Below are 18,161 nucleotides of genomic sequence, written 5' to 3' on the forward strand. Positions count from 1 at the left end.
CGCGCACAGGTACTTCAGTACCTGGTGATTTCAGTACTTCAGTACTGCTCATCCGCGCGCAGCAGTAAGCCTCAGCTACTGGTACCTCACTGTCTCAGCATGCAAATGTGCCACTTTGTGCAAACCCAGGGATATTCCCCGATGTCCACTCATGCCGTGGGTGTGTTAGGGTGCGCGTACACGCACCCAGACACACACAAACACACACAAACACATGCAAGCAAGCAAGCAAGCCAGGCTTTATGTCATTAGTCCAGTGTTGATGCCAGCCAGGTTAGGGGAGCCAGTTTTAACGTGGATTACGGCATCCATTGTCACTGGATGGTCCGAGGTCTAAAAGGGAAGAATAGCAGAGCGTCACGAGCTGTCACCCGTCATTACCATTAGTTCAGTGGAGCCTTTGAGGGCCGGGGCCCAGTCCGTGGGCCCCGGACAACATAGGGGGCCCCAAGTTGAGCCTGGGGGGCTTTGGAACAGCTTTCGGAGCAGCTTTAGAAGAGCCAGTGGCACACCCTGTCTGCCCCTGCCGGGGACAGCTTCAAAGGAATATGAATGTCAGCCATTTCTCACCTAGCGTGTAATGGAGAGAGGCCCTTCCAACAGGAGCAGAGGAAAGAGGCTGAGGGTGGGGGCAAAGGGAGGTGGGAAAGAAGCCGAAGCTGGCCAAAACAGACTTTGTAATGTAGACAGTTTCAGTTTCACAGACACATTCCCCAATGCTGGTGCAGATGTCATCCTCCCGCTGTCCATGTCCAGTTCCCTCCATCCTTCTCCCCATTTCTCTCCTCTCTCCCACTGCTAACCTTGTTGAGACAGCGTCTCAGGACCTGGGTGTCTGAGAAAGAGGACAGTGGCCCTACGGAGCCCTGACCTTGACTGCCTCAGTCTCTCTGGGTTCTTAACCTACTGACACATTGTCAGAGAATCTCTGATCCCCTCGTCCCTCCGACCTGTAACAGCTTAGCGCGAGGCTTAAAGTACGACACTCCTGAAACACTGCACAGCGCTTTCCGTCTTTCACCTGCCTCTCAATCCACCTCACATGAAGATGTCATTATTATTATTTTGCTGTTATTGGGTAACTGTCACCCCCATAAGCCACTGGTGAGATTGAGCCCACACTACTGAGTTTAAAGTTTATGACATGATAAATGAATTTAACACTTCATAAGGAAGAATATTTTTCTTCTCTTTTCAAATGTTGCACAGACTTGCGTAGTGTACATGAAGTTGATGGGGATCCAATCATGGAAAGAAAGCAAGCAATCGTATTTGAAATGTGTCGAACCATTTACCTTTAATGGTAGGAAATTAACCAAAACTGATTTGAATCCTGTAAACTGTGCAACAATAAACCTCAACAAGGAGGAAACCAGGACAGCAATAACAAAATGGAAAATAACAGGTAAGAGAGGGGAAATAACAGGACTAATGTGGAAATGAAATGACAGGGTGAGTAATGGTGTAATCACAAGTTAGTCCTTGTGTATGAAGAGACTGAAGGAGAGAGAGGACGATCAGTAAAGTTATTTTTAGTTTACATTGCTCTACATTCATATGCAATAATTGATAATTGTTGTAAAAGCTGTAAAACTGACGCAGAATTATTCTGTGTTGTATTAAGTTGCAGGTTTGCGTAATTATTTTAATGTTTTACTAAAATGCGTGTCTCTCTTTTTCTGCTCCTCCCCGGCCAGTGGTGCTATCAGGGGGACTGTGTCGCATTCGGTACCTGGTCTCAGAGCCTGGACGGAGACTGGGGGCCCTGGTCCACGTGGGGGGAGTGCAGCAGGACCTGTGGGGGTGGTGTATCGTCCTCCATGAGGCACTGTGACAGCCCAGCGTAAGTAGGCAAAGTAAGCCACAGCAAGCTGAACACACACATCCAGGTCCTGGCTACAGGTGTGTGTGTGTGTGTGTGTGTGTGTGTGTGTGTGTGTGTGTGTGTGTGTGTGTGTGTGTGTGTGGAGATAATTAGACCGTCTCAGAAGGGAAACATTTACACAGTAATGTCTCCTTCTGTTGGAAAAACATTAACGGCTTGTCCTTTAAAGCTTACTTTGAAGTATTTTTCTCACTAGAACTTTTTCTTTTTTGAAAACTTACAAAGCCTTTACTCAAACCTGTGAACTGACTACTAAGCCTTTTCTGACCTTTGGGATCAGGGTGCAGATCTATGAAGCCAAACAGGAACAGAAATTATCCTGTGATATAAAATGATAGAAAATCTATACACAATGCCATCACTGTTTGTGTGTGTGTCTTGCTCCGCCGGGATCTGCTTGCAAATGTCCCAGTAAAAGTGTCCTTGCTCCTAAAATGTGATGTATTTTCTTTTGAAACAGGTAAACTGCCACCAACAGAGAAGCGTGTAGACACGGCTTTTGATAGGAACAGATAGGAAGGAGGACAACGTACTGGATGGGCTTTGCTGTCCCACTCTCTAGTGCAGCACTGACGATACATTTAGTGCATTTACTTTATCAGCCCTGTACATTGGCTTGGGGGGATTTAACCCAATTTGAATGGCCTGGAACAGTGTCACATAAGGGACGTTGGTGGGTTTCCTTGACCCTTGCAATTCAGTTTCATCCGCTTTCTTTGGTTAAGTGAGTGTATGTTTTAGGCTGTTGTCTTGTATTATCAACTTTCTCTCGAGCTTCAGTTCAAAGATGGATGCCCTGACATTTTCATGCAGAGTCTGCTTGTACACATCCGAATTAATGGCTCCTTCCCTGACAGCAAGCCGTCCCGGGGCAGAGACAACAAAGCAGGCCCAAGTCCTTTTATTGCCACCGCCAGAAGGTCGTTATGCAGGAAAGCAGTGTACTTCGGTCTCATTTGTCCACAGGACGTTGTTCCAACAGCCTTCTGTCTCACCCACATGGTGCTGAGCGAACTGTTGCTGCACCGCGAGGTTCTTTTTGGAGAGCAGTGGCTCCTCCCTGCAGCTCTGGCACGCACACCCAAGTTCTTTAATGTTTTCCTGATTGTGGAATCATAAACACTTTCGGTTTCTTCCCGAACAATATAGGTAGGAAAAGAATCAGTGTAATTCTGTCGACGTTATTATTTAAGCAAAACACCCATGATTACCTTGCTCTCTTCAAGCCTTACGGGAATGTTGCCTCAGAGTTCAGATCAAAGCATAGATTGTAGTTGTGTTTTGAGGCGACCTGCATCTCCTCAGTTGACATTTATTCTCCGTCAATCCCCGACTTTCCTTTGTTTAGGAAGCTAGATATTACATCAAACACATCAGACCTGAGAAAGATCCAGGGTGAACAAGAGGGAAGGAAGAGAAGGGGGAAGGAGGGAAGAGGAGAAGGCACCAGCATAATGTGAAACACCTGTGTAAGGTGATCGTGGCCGCTCAGGCATTGGTGCACGGAGGCGGGAGGCAGAGAAAATACAGCCAGACTAGCCTGTAACGCATTCATTACAGAGTGCGTCTGGAGGAGAGGGAGGCTAATGAAGATGAGAGGAATGAGAGGGAGAAGATAAGAGAAGAAAAACTAACCCTTTAGAGATGGAGTAGACGAGGAAAACGAAACGAGTGGAGAAGCACTCTGAGGTTACAGGCTCTCGCTCCCAAATCTAAATGTCACATCACACTTAAGAGCTCTTAAAGCAGCTTGGATTTCATGAATGAATCACTGGCAAAGCAGCGAATGCAGACACACAAACACACTTTGTGCTCTGGCAGAGACTTTTTTTTTTTCAGGTCTGTTTTCTTGACTCTTTGTCACCCAAAGCTTCCAACGTACCCACTACACCCATAAGACTACACTGGGAATAATTTGTGATGTGATACGTTGTTGAAGATCTGCTCTTTTTTTTTTTTTTTTTTTTTTTTGAATCCTCCCTGCTCATTTAATTCTCTTTGTTTCTTCCAGGCCGACTGGAGGCGGCAAGTACTGTCTTGGAGAGAGGAAACGGTATAGATCCTGTAACACGGATGTGAGTTTTTTCCTTTTACTCCTTAGTTTTTAGAGCTACTTCAAGTCTACAAATGGGAAAGGGGGTGCACGTGTCCACCAGCCCACTTTACATGCCCTTGAGTAGCCTGGTTACTTAGGGAAACCGGGAAGTTGGAGTGACTTAGAAACCAAACTGTCCTCTTGATGGTGTTTCCTGCTCCTGTTTTTAACGGGGACTGAGTTGGTCTGTTGAGGCCTTCTAACCTACTGTGTGACTGCTTCGCCGCAATTCTCCTGCAGAACATGTTATCTCAGGAAAGACTTTACAAGGAGCACGGAGATCATCTTGCAGCATCACACCGTCCTTAAGCTTTCTGACATGTTTTATTCCTGGAACGGATCACACATGATGACAAAAAAAAAAGCACAGGCCGTGATTTAATATTCCCTTAGTTACTTTAGGCTTATTTGTCACTTTAAAGTTCCTGTATTGTTTGTGACAGTTCTCTTGAGTCAACGATGATGACAGTTTCAGAGCGTATTTTATAAAAAGCAACACACGGAGCTGTTTTTATAAGGTCTGGAGCAACACTTTAAACAAATATTTAACATGGCTGCAAGTGGAGATCTCTGTTCAACTATTTCTAGGTGCCTCTTTTTTCACTAGGTGAAAATTGAAATTGTTAGGGCCCTCTGTGGATATTAAACCGCAAGTCTTAAAAATAACAGGCTGCGAGCGAGCACTGAGTGTTTTCTTTGGAAAACAAACAACATCACTAGCAGCTGTTTCATCATACTGACCACACCTCGTGCAGAAAATGTGTGTGCGCACTCACACATGCGCCGTTAGATGTATAGAATCCCAGCTAATTTCACAGTGGTCGGTAGTGAGATATAATTTATTAATGGTGCCCTCGCTCTCGCCCTTTGGCAGCTTCCTTTATGTTAATATTTGTATTAGCATAATGCCCACTGCCAGAGCTACTGAAGAAGGAGGCATCTTCTGATTGGATGTAAAGTCATTTGGCTTGAACACAGACTTGCAGTTGAGGGACTTGTGGGAGACACTAAGAGTCTACAACCTCGCTACGGGCCTTAAGGCTGCGAAACACAGCTGAAAGCAATCATCCGCATGCTCACAATGACAACAAAGTAATATCAGATAGCTTTGCAGATATTTGATCAAGAGCCAATAACCAGTTATCGTGAGGTGGACATGAATAGTGTTACTTTTATGGCAAACGGCCCAATAGTTGTCGAGCCGTTACATGCAGAAAATCAGGGGGAACACCAGAGTATTTCTAGGTAGAGATAACGGACTCCGGACCCAAGTGGTGAACTGCGCGGAGGTCAAACTCAATGCAGTGTCTTGAGTCCCCTACTGTTTTTTTGGTTCATGCACCAAAAAAATAAATAAGTGCGGCGTGATGCAACTTGATAATCACCCGCATCTCCGCACACGGCATTTATAAAGCAGAGTTTCTGTTAAAAATCTGTCTTCCAGCCAAAAATGAGATTACTCATAAGACTTCACAGACTTGACAAATCTACTCTACGGCCACACAAGACATTATGAAACAGTTTTCACAGGTTGTGTAATACTTCTCATAACAAGTCATTTGACTTGTTGACACGTAAAATCAGTGGAGGTCCCTTTTTAACTTTAGAGACTGGAGTGTGAGGACATGCTGCAGCAGCCGGGCGTTAGACAATTAAACATTAAATCAGCAAAATCTTGAATTACTTATGATTTATTAAATGTCAAACATGATGATTCTGGTTGCTTAAAGGTGGTATGATGAAAAAAAAAAAAAAAGCTTTGGGCTGGATTAAGGTAAATGGCCGGGGGCCGTGCCGCACTGTCAAATTCCTGGAGTTTGTCTCCTCGGTGTTTCCATGTTATTTACAGTTTTCCACCTGGAGAGGGAGGGGTGTTAAAACTGGGGTTAAAACCCTGTCCCCAACTACGCTGATGGTAAACCAAGTTGTGCGGGACTGAGTTTGCATTGCAGCTCTGTGAGGAGCGAGGAAAAGTGTTGGAAGGGATCTAGAAACACTCAGCTATGAACATTCTCTCCATTACAAAAGGCCTGTGCTAAAGCTAAGCTAGCTGCCTCTGGTTAAGTTTGGAAATAAATTACTGTTAACCAGAATCCTAATGTTGTGAGACATCCTGTTGAAGTCTCAGCGACTGGATTTACATGGACTTAAGTAACCAGGTTACTCAGAGGAAATGACCTGATTTCTCCTCCACCTCTGACTTATTTCGGAAGACTGGCTCACAGATTTAAACTGCACAGTGATAGAACATGCTGCTTTCTGATGTTCTGACTCCTACAGGGCAATTCTGTTGGTTAAATTTGAAATTGGATTATGTGCGGAGCGTTAATAATCTCTCTTTTTCTGCAGCCTATTGTTATGCACATGTGCTGTTGGAGAGAGCGGAATTGAAGCCTGGCTGAGAAATTTTCATTATCTGCGAGAAATCTACCTGCGGAAATCAGGCTTCTCTAGTCCCCAACCCTAATCTCACTAACCAGCTTTCCCTCTTATCAGAAATCAGCATTCTAGAGGAAACCAGGTTGTTTAAGTTCATGTAAATGCACTGAATGTGTGAGGCAACACCAGTTCCTTCTCTTTAGATTCAAGATTAAAATCCAGTTTCCAGTTTGCTGTATAAATACTGTCTAATCCCCAGCAGTTGGCATTTATGTAGGCGCAGCTGCACCATAAGAGAATATGTAATGTTAATTAGGGAGTGTTCCCATTGGCTGGGGGTAATGTTGAGGCCAACACCGGCAGCCAATCAGGTTAGGGAGTCATGAATAATGTAATTATTAATAACTTTTAAACAGCTTGCTTTAGAGCAAAGAAAGGATCGCTGGAGTTTGTAAAAATGGGTTGAGGGAAATCTATATGACTTTGGATGAATAAAATGTCACAGGCAGATTTAACTTGCACTGAGAAACAGCCAAAGTACCAGATGCTGAAATGAGAGGATTTGCTGATTCTCTCTGTAGGTTTAAAGAGCTCACTTGAGCACTGGAATGATTTTCGGGATCTTTTTAAAAATGATTTTTGAGAACTATTAATCAGAAAATAATCAGCGGTCTTATCTTCTATTTAAAAATATTTCTTAAATGCCGTCTCCCTAATGCAATATTATACATTTGTTGTTTCTTTCCAACACGCGCTAGTCTAAATCTCACATGGCCCTTTGTTGCCAATTCAACATACACTTGGGATAATATTATTCTGTCGCTCACCCAATTTGCATGTTACATGTGCAAGTTTGAAGCTGCCATATTGGCAACGGAACACTTGAGTGGTCGTGAAAGCCTCTCCGTGGCCTGCTCCAACACCGAACACTTTCAGCATGTTGAAATGCAGCTTTGACCTCAGAGCTTTTATTTGTCCTGGGGGAGAGTGTTCGGGGGTTTCCGAGGACCTTTTCACACCAGTAAAGTGTTTCTTTCCACTTTTCTACCCCCTTTTTAGTGGAAAAACATCCCAGTGCCATCCCAGATAAGTCTATCCAGAATCCGCGCCTGCACATGGTTTGTACCAGCTCGAGCCGTGCTGGGTTTTCGAGCTCCTCTGCCTGTTCCTAATTACCCACCCGAAGAAGTGATTAACTAGCCATCATAAATCCACACATGAAAACAAAGCAAAATGCCTCCAAACACAAAACACACTGTTCCTCATTAGAAATTCCAAGAAACATATGTTTGTGTCTGTCTGAAATGTAGTTTGTCCAATTGTTAATAATGTTCCTGTCTATGCAAATTAAAAACTTTTTAGATTTAAAAAATTTTTTTTTTAGAAAGTGTGCTTATTCAAATAACATGCCAGCCTGCATCCTGTGATTTCAAAGGACCATAATAGTATTTTTGCTGGTTTTAGCCTCTTAAAAATCTTTAAAGAAATCACATGAATTCTTTTGGATGATTTCAGTGCATGCTACCGATTTTTGGATATGTGTGTTTGTGTTCTTTCAGGAATCCACTGGTTTCAGTTTAATTCCCACATGATTTATGTAATTAGCTGACTCTACAAATTGTAAACAAAATGGTAAAGACGCAATAACTTAAGTCTCTTAAGTGTCTCAGATTCTAAAATAATCTTTAATGTTGACTTGTTTAATTACAGGCTTGCCCTGTAGGGTCTCGGGATTTCCGAGAGAAGCAGTGTGCTGACTTTGATAACATGCCTTTCCGTGGGAAGTACTACAACTGGAAGCCTTACACCGGTGGTGAGTTCAGGAGTTACACCAGCTAGTTGTGATTCTGTTAATAAGTTTGTGTGTTCATTGTAGCTTGACACATTCCAATTTTAACCTTAAAACCTATGGAATTTTTGGGCTGGTAAAAAGTAATAACTTACAAAATCTGTAGCACCTTCTACAAAATCAATCCAAATCATTTTCCCTGGCCACAATTTTGATTTACTTTAAAGCACCGTCGCTTAACTGCGTGCAACACCTTGCACAGTGCCACTTTCTGCCGAAGCACAGATGACCTGCACTTTTTAGTGTCCCTGAACGCACCTCACCTGCAGCCCTGCAGCTTTTGGCAGAAGATGATGATGAAGATGAAGTTTTTTCTTTAACAAAAATCGTACGCACAAAGGGAAATGATCTAGTTACAGTCCAGTTACAAAAGAACAGAGGAAGTGTCCATTTCAACTACCGTCCTGAGTTCAAGGTACAGATAAATATTCAATCAATTGTATGATTATCGTACTGATCGCACTTCATATCAGATGACGTTTGAGACTACAATTAAGAAAATACGTTTATAAAATAGTGGATAAGTGAGTGGGGGTGCCGGTGTTACCCGCCACTGCTGAGATCCAACCACTTTTGGCAGTTTGGAGAGTGTTAACGTTAAGCCCTGGTTAGACAGATGAAACTTAACTGTTAGTCCTTGGTAAATGTAAGGTTTCAGGCGTTGGTTTGTTTGGGTTATAGTTATAGTATAACCCAACCGGCTTTCGGCTTGTCCCTTCAGGGGTCGCCACAGCCGAACGCGTTCCGCAACAACTACAAGTTGGTATAGTAAAACTTTAGTAGGCTAACAACTAATATCTATTTAGAGTCAAAACTAGTTTTTGTGGACCACCTGATCCATTGTCAGGTCAAATATTCTGACCATGTTTCATTCTTTGCTCTTTGTTTGTAAATGTTTAGTCATAATCCCTGTGTGAGAACTAGTTTGTGCGGTAAAAAGACTGTAATTCTTCACTTGCACTCATTTCAAGAGAGCTTTTCCAACCAGCCTAGAATGTTTGATACGGCCGTTAAAAACGGCCGTGTTGTGAAACCTTCCCGTCATCCTTCTTGCATCACGAATGGCAGTTTACAGCCCGTCCTGTCTTGTGTATTCAGTTAACCCCAGCAGTGTCTTTCATGGATAGAGAATTCTTCACATTCTTGTACACTGTGCTGTGTTTCTAGTCTTCTGGATCTGCGGCTCATCCAACCTGGAACACTTTACAATTTGGACACATATCCTAACACATATCATGTCAAGAAACTCCCAGAGGAAGAACACGAGCCGCCTCTTCAGTCTATTTTGGATCAACAGTTATCTGACTGAGCCAGAATAGGTTGAAGTGCTACAGTGCGATTGCAGTTATTGGCAGGAGTTTAGGAGTACAGGCCTCGTGTCGTTCTCCCCGTAAGTCCTCCCCCTTGATGCCTGCAGATCATGGAAAATATCCACTTTACCAAACGCACAACTAGCTCAAAGTAAAAGTGATTACAGTCTGAAACATGCAAACACAGCTTTTATTTTCCTTCAGAGGATGGAAGAGCTCAGGTTAGACCTCTTTTATCACAGTTGTCTGTTTTGTTAAATCCATCACCTCCTCACTCACAGCGCTCTGGGAGCTGGGAGCTGTCATGTAAAAACAGCAGATAACCTGCCTGTAGATGTCAATGTAATTGTTGTTGGCAGCAAGTGCTTTCTCTGTTAGTGTTACAGTGACGTCAGGGTTTGGGCTTTAGATTTGGTACTGCTGACTTTCATCCATGATTATTATTATCAACAAGTCAAAAGGAGGATCATAGAACTGGCCTGGAAGTCCTGGGAGATACTGTGAGGGTTCATGGCATGTTGCGCAGGCTGAACTACGTATGCCTGTGTGTTTTCTGTTACCCAGGTGGTGTTAAGCCCTGTGCGCTGAACTGCTTGGCAGAGGGTTATAACTTCTACACCGAGCGCTCTCCTGCCGTTATAGATGGCACCCGGTGTCAGGCTGACTCTCTGGATATTTGCATCAATGGAGAGTGCAAGGTAAGTGCAAGCAGGGTTTTGTCACATATGGTCTTCATGGCCAAAATCCACATGATCCAAAATTTGGAATTTTTGTGTTATTCTTCGTTTGGGTTCTAACAAGTATCATAACATTGTTCTAGTCGGAGCTGAGACATTTAAGAATTAACAAGCAGCCACTGTTTTGATTAGGCATTCACTGTTGAAATATTTCTTAACCAAAATACCAATTGTTCTCTAGGTTAAGCTTCCCTTTTGTGCCAACAATTTTGTTTGTGAATATTTGGGGCTTTGGACTGTTTGCCCCCTCAAAAAAAAAAAAAAGAAAAAAGAAAAAACATAGTGAAAAACTTTGGAAAAAGTGGATTTTTCACAATTATCTGATATTCTACAAACAGAATGAATAACTGGCAGTGTCATTGATAAGAAATATAGCCCTACAATGTGGTTATTCAAAGTAATACAACACGAGAAATACATCAGAACACATTGTCTACAGACCCTCAGTTTACATAAACTTATATAGAAGAGGAAAAAAGGCATTTACCTGAACTGTAGTAATCAGAGTTTACAGACTGACTTCCTCTTTTAAGCTTCCTTGTGTACTCCTGAGTATCCTTTGTGAAATGATTGCATATGGTTTCATGTGAAAATGAATTAAGAACTAATTTGGCAAAACTGTTGGTTCTGCTATCATCTAACCCAATTTATCCCCTGGGAATAACAAGTTCTTTAAAGGGAAGTCATCCAGTGTTACTAGTGAAGCAAAGGCTAGAAACTCAGTAATTCTACTTTGGTTTCTAAAGTTTAGAACAAACCTTTTGTGTCAAATATACAAAATTAAAATCACACACTAATGCGTAGGATTAAAAGTGAAAACACGTTATAGATCATTTAGTACAAATCAATTATTTTCAAATAGAACTATGTGACCAGCCATTTCTAATCAAAGCACATCAGGCAGAATTGCAGAGCATAAATATGACTTATTGATGCAGGAGCTGACGTTAATAGCATTTTTATCAATTTACATGTGAAATGCATGTCAGATGCATTTTTCTTTGCTCTGAAATAATGTAATAATCCACACTATGGATGACGTAGTATGACATCGTCCTCTTGTGATTGAATATTGTGGCTGTTTAACTCTTATATTTGCTGGACATTTTAGGCATGACCACAATTACTACATTAGGGTTTGCTAAAGCCTCTATGCCTTGAATTTTCATCTTTGATAGCAGTTTGCCGTTTGCTAGGTACCAAATGCATAAACAAGCCTGCCAAAGCCCAAAAAAACTGCACTGTTCAGCAGCGAAGAACAATCAGGCCTTTGAGTGATTAGAATCAGATGACTGGAATTGCTCCTTTTTGCTCTTATCAGGGCTCCGCAGCCTCGACCAGGATTGTTTTGTGAAAAACAAAACACAAAAATCATTGTTTTGATAGAATAATGATTTTAGATATTTGAAAAGGCTGGTTAAATAACGAGGCAAAATAACATTTTATTGAAAGGATCTGGCAGTTAGCGCTGTCTTTGTTTTCATGAGCATAAATCATTTTGTACAGTTTGTGAGTGTACGAGTACCGATGAGGGTTTTTGTGTATTTTCTGAGATGCAGCTGAATTAACTTTTTGGATCTATGCTTTAGGCATTTGCTTTGACTTCCACCTGAGCGTACAGTTTGATTCCTGTTTGGCATGGAAACGCAGTGTCGGTGCATGTGTATAAAAACACAACATGATGTGTGCTTTAATGGGAAGAGAACTCCAAGGTGGAACATTCCCCACCAAAGGAGCATTGCAGGTTTATTTCCAGTCGGAATCCAGCATGTTGTTTCATTTCAGAGGCCGGCCCTGTGGGTTCTCCACCACACTGTGATAAATCTTTGCAACATTGTCTGCTTGGAAAGCGTTCAGAAACACTCAAAAGTGTTGCACATGTGCTGGAGAGACAAAGCGAGAGAGAGAGAGAGAGAGAGAGCGAGAGAGATTACAGATGACAGAAAGAGAGGCGAGAGAGAGTGAGAAGAAAGAACCCAGTGTTGGTGATGATGGCAGTCCTCCCAGTTGTATTGTCACACAGTGTATTAGGTTGATAAAGCTGTTATCACACAGTTTACAAACTGCAACTAGGACCAAAGTCCATAAAATGTCAGAAAATAGGAAAAAATTCCCATCATGTTTTACAGTAGTTGATACCATCAAAATGTTATGTCTGAGAATATTAGTGAAACCAATGACATCTTTGGTATATTGTGCTTGAAAATAATAAAAATAATAAATCTTTTTTGTTGCTGATGGACTAATTAATTAATCTCTCCTCTTTGGCAGTTTAATATTTCAGAAACTTCCAACATTTAGTGTGTGTGACATTTAATAGATGCAAAACATTACTACTGTCTGACTGTACATCTGTGAGGAATAATGATTGATATCTGTCAGAAATATCTATTTGCTTGAGACTTAGTGTTTATAGGTAAAAGGGAATCAGCAAGTGAAGGACAAATTCTACAATATTAGTACAGTTCAGCTTTACTCTTATCATCTTTATGTTGGACTAAACCTAGTCTTGTCTTTCTGGGATGTGTCAACAAAAAGAATAACACTGAATAAAGTATCAAGTTTCTGCACAGGTAATTGAAAAAACAAATATTAAAACCATGAAATACAATTTAATCTAGCAGAAGACCCATTTTAATACACTGCCCTCGGCCCAGCCATCCCTCCCCCTCCTTTATTTCTATAAAATATATTTCTAACTTTATTTCTATAGCACCAATTCACAACAAAGTCATCTCAAGGTACTTTACAGAATAAAGTCAAGACTATAAAGATGTTTAGAGAGAACCCAAGAATTCCCCCCCTGGAGCAAGCCCTAGGCAACAGTGGAGAGGGAAAAACTCCCTCTAACGGAAGAAACCTCCAGCAAAACACAGGCTCAGGGTGGACGGCCATCTGCCTTGACCGTTTGGGGTGAGTGGAAGGTGAAGAGAGAAAAGAAAAAGAGCAACAAAAGCAACAACAAAACAGCAGGCAGGATGGTAGGACCAGTAGCTGCACGGTGGAAGACACACAGCTTCAAAGCCGGAGACAACTGCAGAGAGGGACAGAGAGAGGGGGACAGAGAAGGACAGCTATGGGAGAAAGAACACACAAAGATAATGTCATACAGTGGTGACAATTGTTGGGTGAGAGGAGAGGAGAGACAGACAAGAGGAGGAAAGGAGCTCGGTGCATCGGGGGACCCACCCCCCAGCCTAAGCCTATAGCAGCATGACTATAACTAACTAATAGGCTTTATCAAAGAGGAAGGTTTTAAGCCAAGACTTAAAAGTAGAGAGGGTGTCTGCTTCCTGAATCTGAACTGGGAGCTGGTTCCACAGGAGAGGAGCTTGATAGCTAAAGGCTCTGACTCCCATTCTACCTTTGGAAAACCACAAGTAGGCCTGCATTCTGAGATCAAAGTGGTCTGCTGGGATGTTATGGAACTATGAGATCTTTTATATATGATGGATCTTGACAGTTTAGAGCTTTATATGCAGGGTTTTAAATTCGTTTCTAGATTTAATGGGAAGCTAATGGAGAGAAGCTAGTGAAGGTGAAATATGATCTCTCTTGCTAGTTCCAGTCAGCACTCTTGCTGCAGCATTTTGGATTAATTGCAGGCTCTTTAGGGAGTTACTGGGGCATCCTGAACGTAGGGAATTACAGTAGTCCAACCTAGAAGTAACAAATGCATGGACTAGTTTTTCAGCATCACTTTGAGACAGGATGCTCCTAATTTTAGCAATGTTCCGTGGAGGAAGAAAGGCTGTTCTAGAGATTTGTTTTATGTGAGGCAAATGAAAATCCTGGTCAATAATGACTCCAAGGTTCCTTGCAGTAGTGCTGGAGGCCAGACTTATGCCATCTAGAGTAACAATACGGTGGGACATCATATTTTTTAGATTGTTGGGCCCAAATACTAGGACTTCAGTTTTGTCTGAGTTTAGAAGTAAAAAAATGTGGGACATCCAGGCCTTTATGTCTTGTAGGCATGCTTGAAGTTTGATTAACAGATTTTTTTCACCTGGTTCCATAGATACACTGTAAATATTGCTGGATATCATCAGCATAGCAATGGAAGTTTATGGAGTGTTTTCTAGTAACGTTGCCTAAAAGAGGAATAAAGAAAAAGTAACGGTCCTAACACAGAGACTTGTGGAACTTCATAGCTAACCTTGTTTGCATGGATTTATTAACATGATTAAATCTGATAGATAGGATATAATCCAACATAGTGCAGTTCCTTTAATCCCAATTTCATGTTTCAGTCTCTGTAGTAAAATGCTGGGATCAACGGTATCCTGTCCAGGTGGTCGCATAACTGTTTTGCAACTACTTTTTCGAGGATTTTAGAAATAAAGAGGAGATTGGATATTGGACATTTTAGGAAAAACCAATTGAATCTAATTATGAATTAGACGCAGTGCTGAGGCACGTTTTGGGGTTTTGTTCTGTAAGAGGAGTAGTCTTAACTTTGATTAGGTTATTACGATTAACTCCTCTTATGGTAATTTTTGGTTTGTGTAATTTAGTTGGTCGGGGAAAAGACGCAGTCTCTATAGGTATTTGGGAGATCTGGAGTTTGGATGACGGTTGTTAAGGACACCGCCGAGAGGCGTGTGGGACTGGATCTCTGCATCCTAGGCTCAACTCTAGGTTGTCTAATAAAACCAGCCATGTTTCTGGATAAGTGGATGCCATCTCTCCAATAACCTCCAATAGTTACATATACCATAATCACAAAGGGGGGAGAGGAAAAACTGGACATGAGACCCACTAATCAAGTGACAGGAGGAGAGACAGAGAAGCCACTGCTAAGCTAGCGAGGCTAAGAGAGGTAAACTTCGGAATGAGATAACGTTAGCGGGTTATGTGTTAGAAGAGCTGGTGCTTGTGTAATACACGCGTACGTCACGTGTCAAGCAGCAACTCTTGTGTAGAAAAATCACCCATTGAAGAAAAATAAGAGCTGCAGTTGATCGGCAAACAGTCCTCCTGCAGAAACCCGAGAGTGCGCAAGAACCGGAAGTGACGCAATACGCACGCCGTTAACGCGTCATTACCCAGGAATGTTGTTTGTTTTCCTTTCTCCGCGTTCTGTCACAGGCATTTTTTGCTCGTAGCAGCCCCACGTCCCGTGTCGGGTCTTTTCGGTACAGAAACCCAGCTCTCCCGCGAGTTCCCCGCCAGCGCGTCGTGTTTGGTTCACTCCGTTCACCGCCAAGCAGACACTCTGCCATCCAACGTCGCTCGTCTTGTGTGGACGCTTGTGTTTGTCTGAGGTTTGGTCCTTCATTTGTCCCTCTTTAGTTTAATCCCCCTTTTTCTTGTGGGACTTTTTGGTCCCGTGTGTGTTTCTGTTCAGCCGTTAGTTAGGTTCACTGTTTGACACCGTTAGTCGCTTTCAGTTTAGACATTTGGGTTAGTTTGTTCCTGGATGTCAGTTTTCGTGAGGCATTCGATTGAATTGTTCATGTCCCTGTCTGTTGACCACTGTACGAGTTTATTAGGTTATACTGTTTATTTTTTTGGCACTTTTAAGTTTATCATTCAGTCCTGGATGTTACTGTTTATTAATTAACTTTTTTGGTTGTTCAGACAGTCAGTTGTTAGTACGTGTGTTTTCCTTGTCTTCCTCTTGGAGTGAATTTCTAATTGTTTGCCTTTTTGTTAATCAAACCTTTTTCTATCATCCCTCCTCTCACCGTCACCTCTCCTGGCTCCTTAATATACCGAAATAATTACAGAAAGAGAAAGTGTGGAACTATTTTTTTAAATGCCACAAGCCTGTGCTCTGAAATAGCTCCTCAGCAGAGTTGTAAGAAACTGTCCTCTCATAGGACAATGTGAATGACTTAAATCCTGATTCTATTTTTCACTCTTTAATTAAAACAGTGGTTACTCTCTTTCTCAAGCATGTGGGTTGTGACAAGATCTTGGGCTCTGATGCAAAAGAAGATCGGTGCCGTGTGTGTGGAGGGGACGGCAGCACCTGTGAGGCCACAGAAGGACTCTTCAATGAGTCTCTACCCAGAGGAGGTAAAAACATGTCTCACTCCAGCCATTTAGGACAAGAGGCTTAGACATTCTGTCACCCCATGTCTCTGTTGGATCTCCACTGATATGTTGTAACAGCAGCTTTCAGGCTTCCTTGATTCACTCACTGTGAAAAGGAGATGCAGAGAAAGGTTGTTTGGGTTTGAGGAACACGTGACCAGCATAAAGTCACCAGAGATGAGCGTGAAGAAAACAAAATAACTCACAGTCCCTTCTGGCAAAGCAGCTTTAGTCCGAAATCCAACACATCCCTGAAATCAAGAAGATAGTCTTTCATGGAAAGGTGGATTGTTTTGCTGCTGTCACAGACCAACAAAGCATGTGTTTGGGGTGTTCAGGATTGTGTTGTCAGAGTATTGATCAAGAAATGATGTGTAATATTTCCCATATAATGCTTGGATGCAGCCCCAGGTCATCTATAGAGGTGAGGAGCGGGAGAGAAAACATATTTCTCCTTCTATGGTATGTCTAGTAAACCATCTAAAAATACTGTGTGCGTCTAATAAAAAAAAGAGGAGGTTGTTTTGTTCTTCTGCTTTGCCTTTTTGGGTGATTTGGAATTTATTCTATACCATATGTGGTTTCACCTGCAGTACTATGATATTTAACTTGCTGTCTTCTCTCTGTTTTAAAATATGTCACATAGAAAGGAGAGTTGTGGCAAGGGGTCAGTAGGAGAAATACCACCTTAATTATGCCTGTCCGTGTCTTCCAGGCTACATGGAGGTGGTTCATATCCCAAAAGGATCAGTTCACATCAAGATAAAAGAAATCACCATCTCCAAGAATTACATTGGTAAGTGAAATGATTTAAGTCATATTAATAATTTGAGCAATACGCATGTATGTAAGCTTTCTTTTTATTAGTTAGCAATTGGTGTTCTTTGCTTGTTGAGCTCTTTGGTCCAGGCTGAAATATTTACTGGAAGGATTCACATGGAATTCTGTACAGACATTCAGGGGAAGGAGCCAATGGACTTTGATCCTCTAATCTAGAAACACCCGCAGGTTCAAACTTTTGTTGTGAAATATTTTAATAACATATTATATGATCCTGTGACCAGTAAGTGGATGTTTGTGGTTTTAGGGTGTGTGTCAACTTATTAGTTAGGACGCTCGTGGCCCCCAGAAAATATATCCTAAAGACTTGATGTTCCTTTTAGTGCTATATTGCTCTAATTTTCCTCACAGCCAGTTGCAGAGTAGTGTCTATCTCAAAGGAAATCCGTTTCACATAAGAGTACTCACAACACATGGTCCCTACTGTGCCTGAGTACGTTTGGTCCCCGGTGTCCAGTTTGTTTGACTTTGTTTGTTTCTCCATAGCATGCTGGAGGATGGTTCAGCGTACCGTGTCTGATCTGTTCTAAGAGGTTGGCTTGGGCACAGTTTACTTGAACTATGGCACGTTATGCATCTAGTGGGATCATTAAAACATTCCCAAGCATGGAACTGCAGTGCTATGACGTCGTGAGTTTTTTTTTGTTATTTTTTTTTAAATATTTAACACAAAACGTCACATCGCAGGACGAACGTTGCAGCGGCAATTTGAGGGCAGGCCAGTCGGGCATTGGGGAGGGAGGACAACCTTTGTTAAGCATTTGAAGGCATCCGTGCCTGGAATGAGTACTGCCTCAAATGTAGTTTAGCGTTTTTTAGTGTGTGCAGAAAATGTATGGTGAATAAAGTTTTGTGGAGTACTCCGACATATTTTAAATACTGATCTTCATCTAGTGAAATTAACGCGTTATTTGGTCGAAAAATATCCCATGAATATTGACATGACATGGAGGATGGTTCCTGACTTTGGTTGCCTTTCATCTAGTGCCATAAATAAAGATAGAAAACCGTAGTCATCCAGTGT

At 42.0% G+C, this 18,161-nt stretch overlaps 1 protein-coding gene across 6 annotated transcripts in view; it reads left to right on the top strand.

Moving 5' to 3' along the window:
• Positions 1-18,161, top strand: part of adamts6 (ADAM metallopeptidase with thrombospondin type 1 motif, 6) — a 67,534-nt gene that overhangs the window by 30,942 nt on the left and 18,431 nt on the right. For all 6 annotated transcript variants that reach the window (XM_067484154.1, XM_067484156.1, XM_067484155.1 and 3 more), the window contains exons 13-18: positions 1,698-1,843; positions 3,897-3,960; positions 8,070-8,172; positions 10,083-10,216; positions 16,156-16,279; positions 17,013-17,093. In XM_067484154.1, the coding sequence (XP_067340255.1) occupies positions 1,698-1,843; positions 3,897-3,960; positions 8,070-8,172; positions 10,083-10,216; positions 16,156-16,279; positions 17,013-17,093 (652 nt within the window). The remainder of the gene's footprint in view (positions 1-1,697; positions 1,844-3,896; positions 3,961-8,069; positions 8,173-10,082; positions 10,217-16,155; positions 16,280-17,012; positions 17,094-18,161) is intronic.

Source organism: Channa argus, chromosome 18 (assembly GCF_033026475.1).
Source record: "Channa argus isolate prfri chromosome 18, Channa argus male v1.0, whole genome shotgun sequence".
NCBI lineage: Eukaryota > Metazoa > Chordata > Actinopteri > Anabantiformes > Channidae > Channa > Channa argus.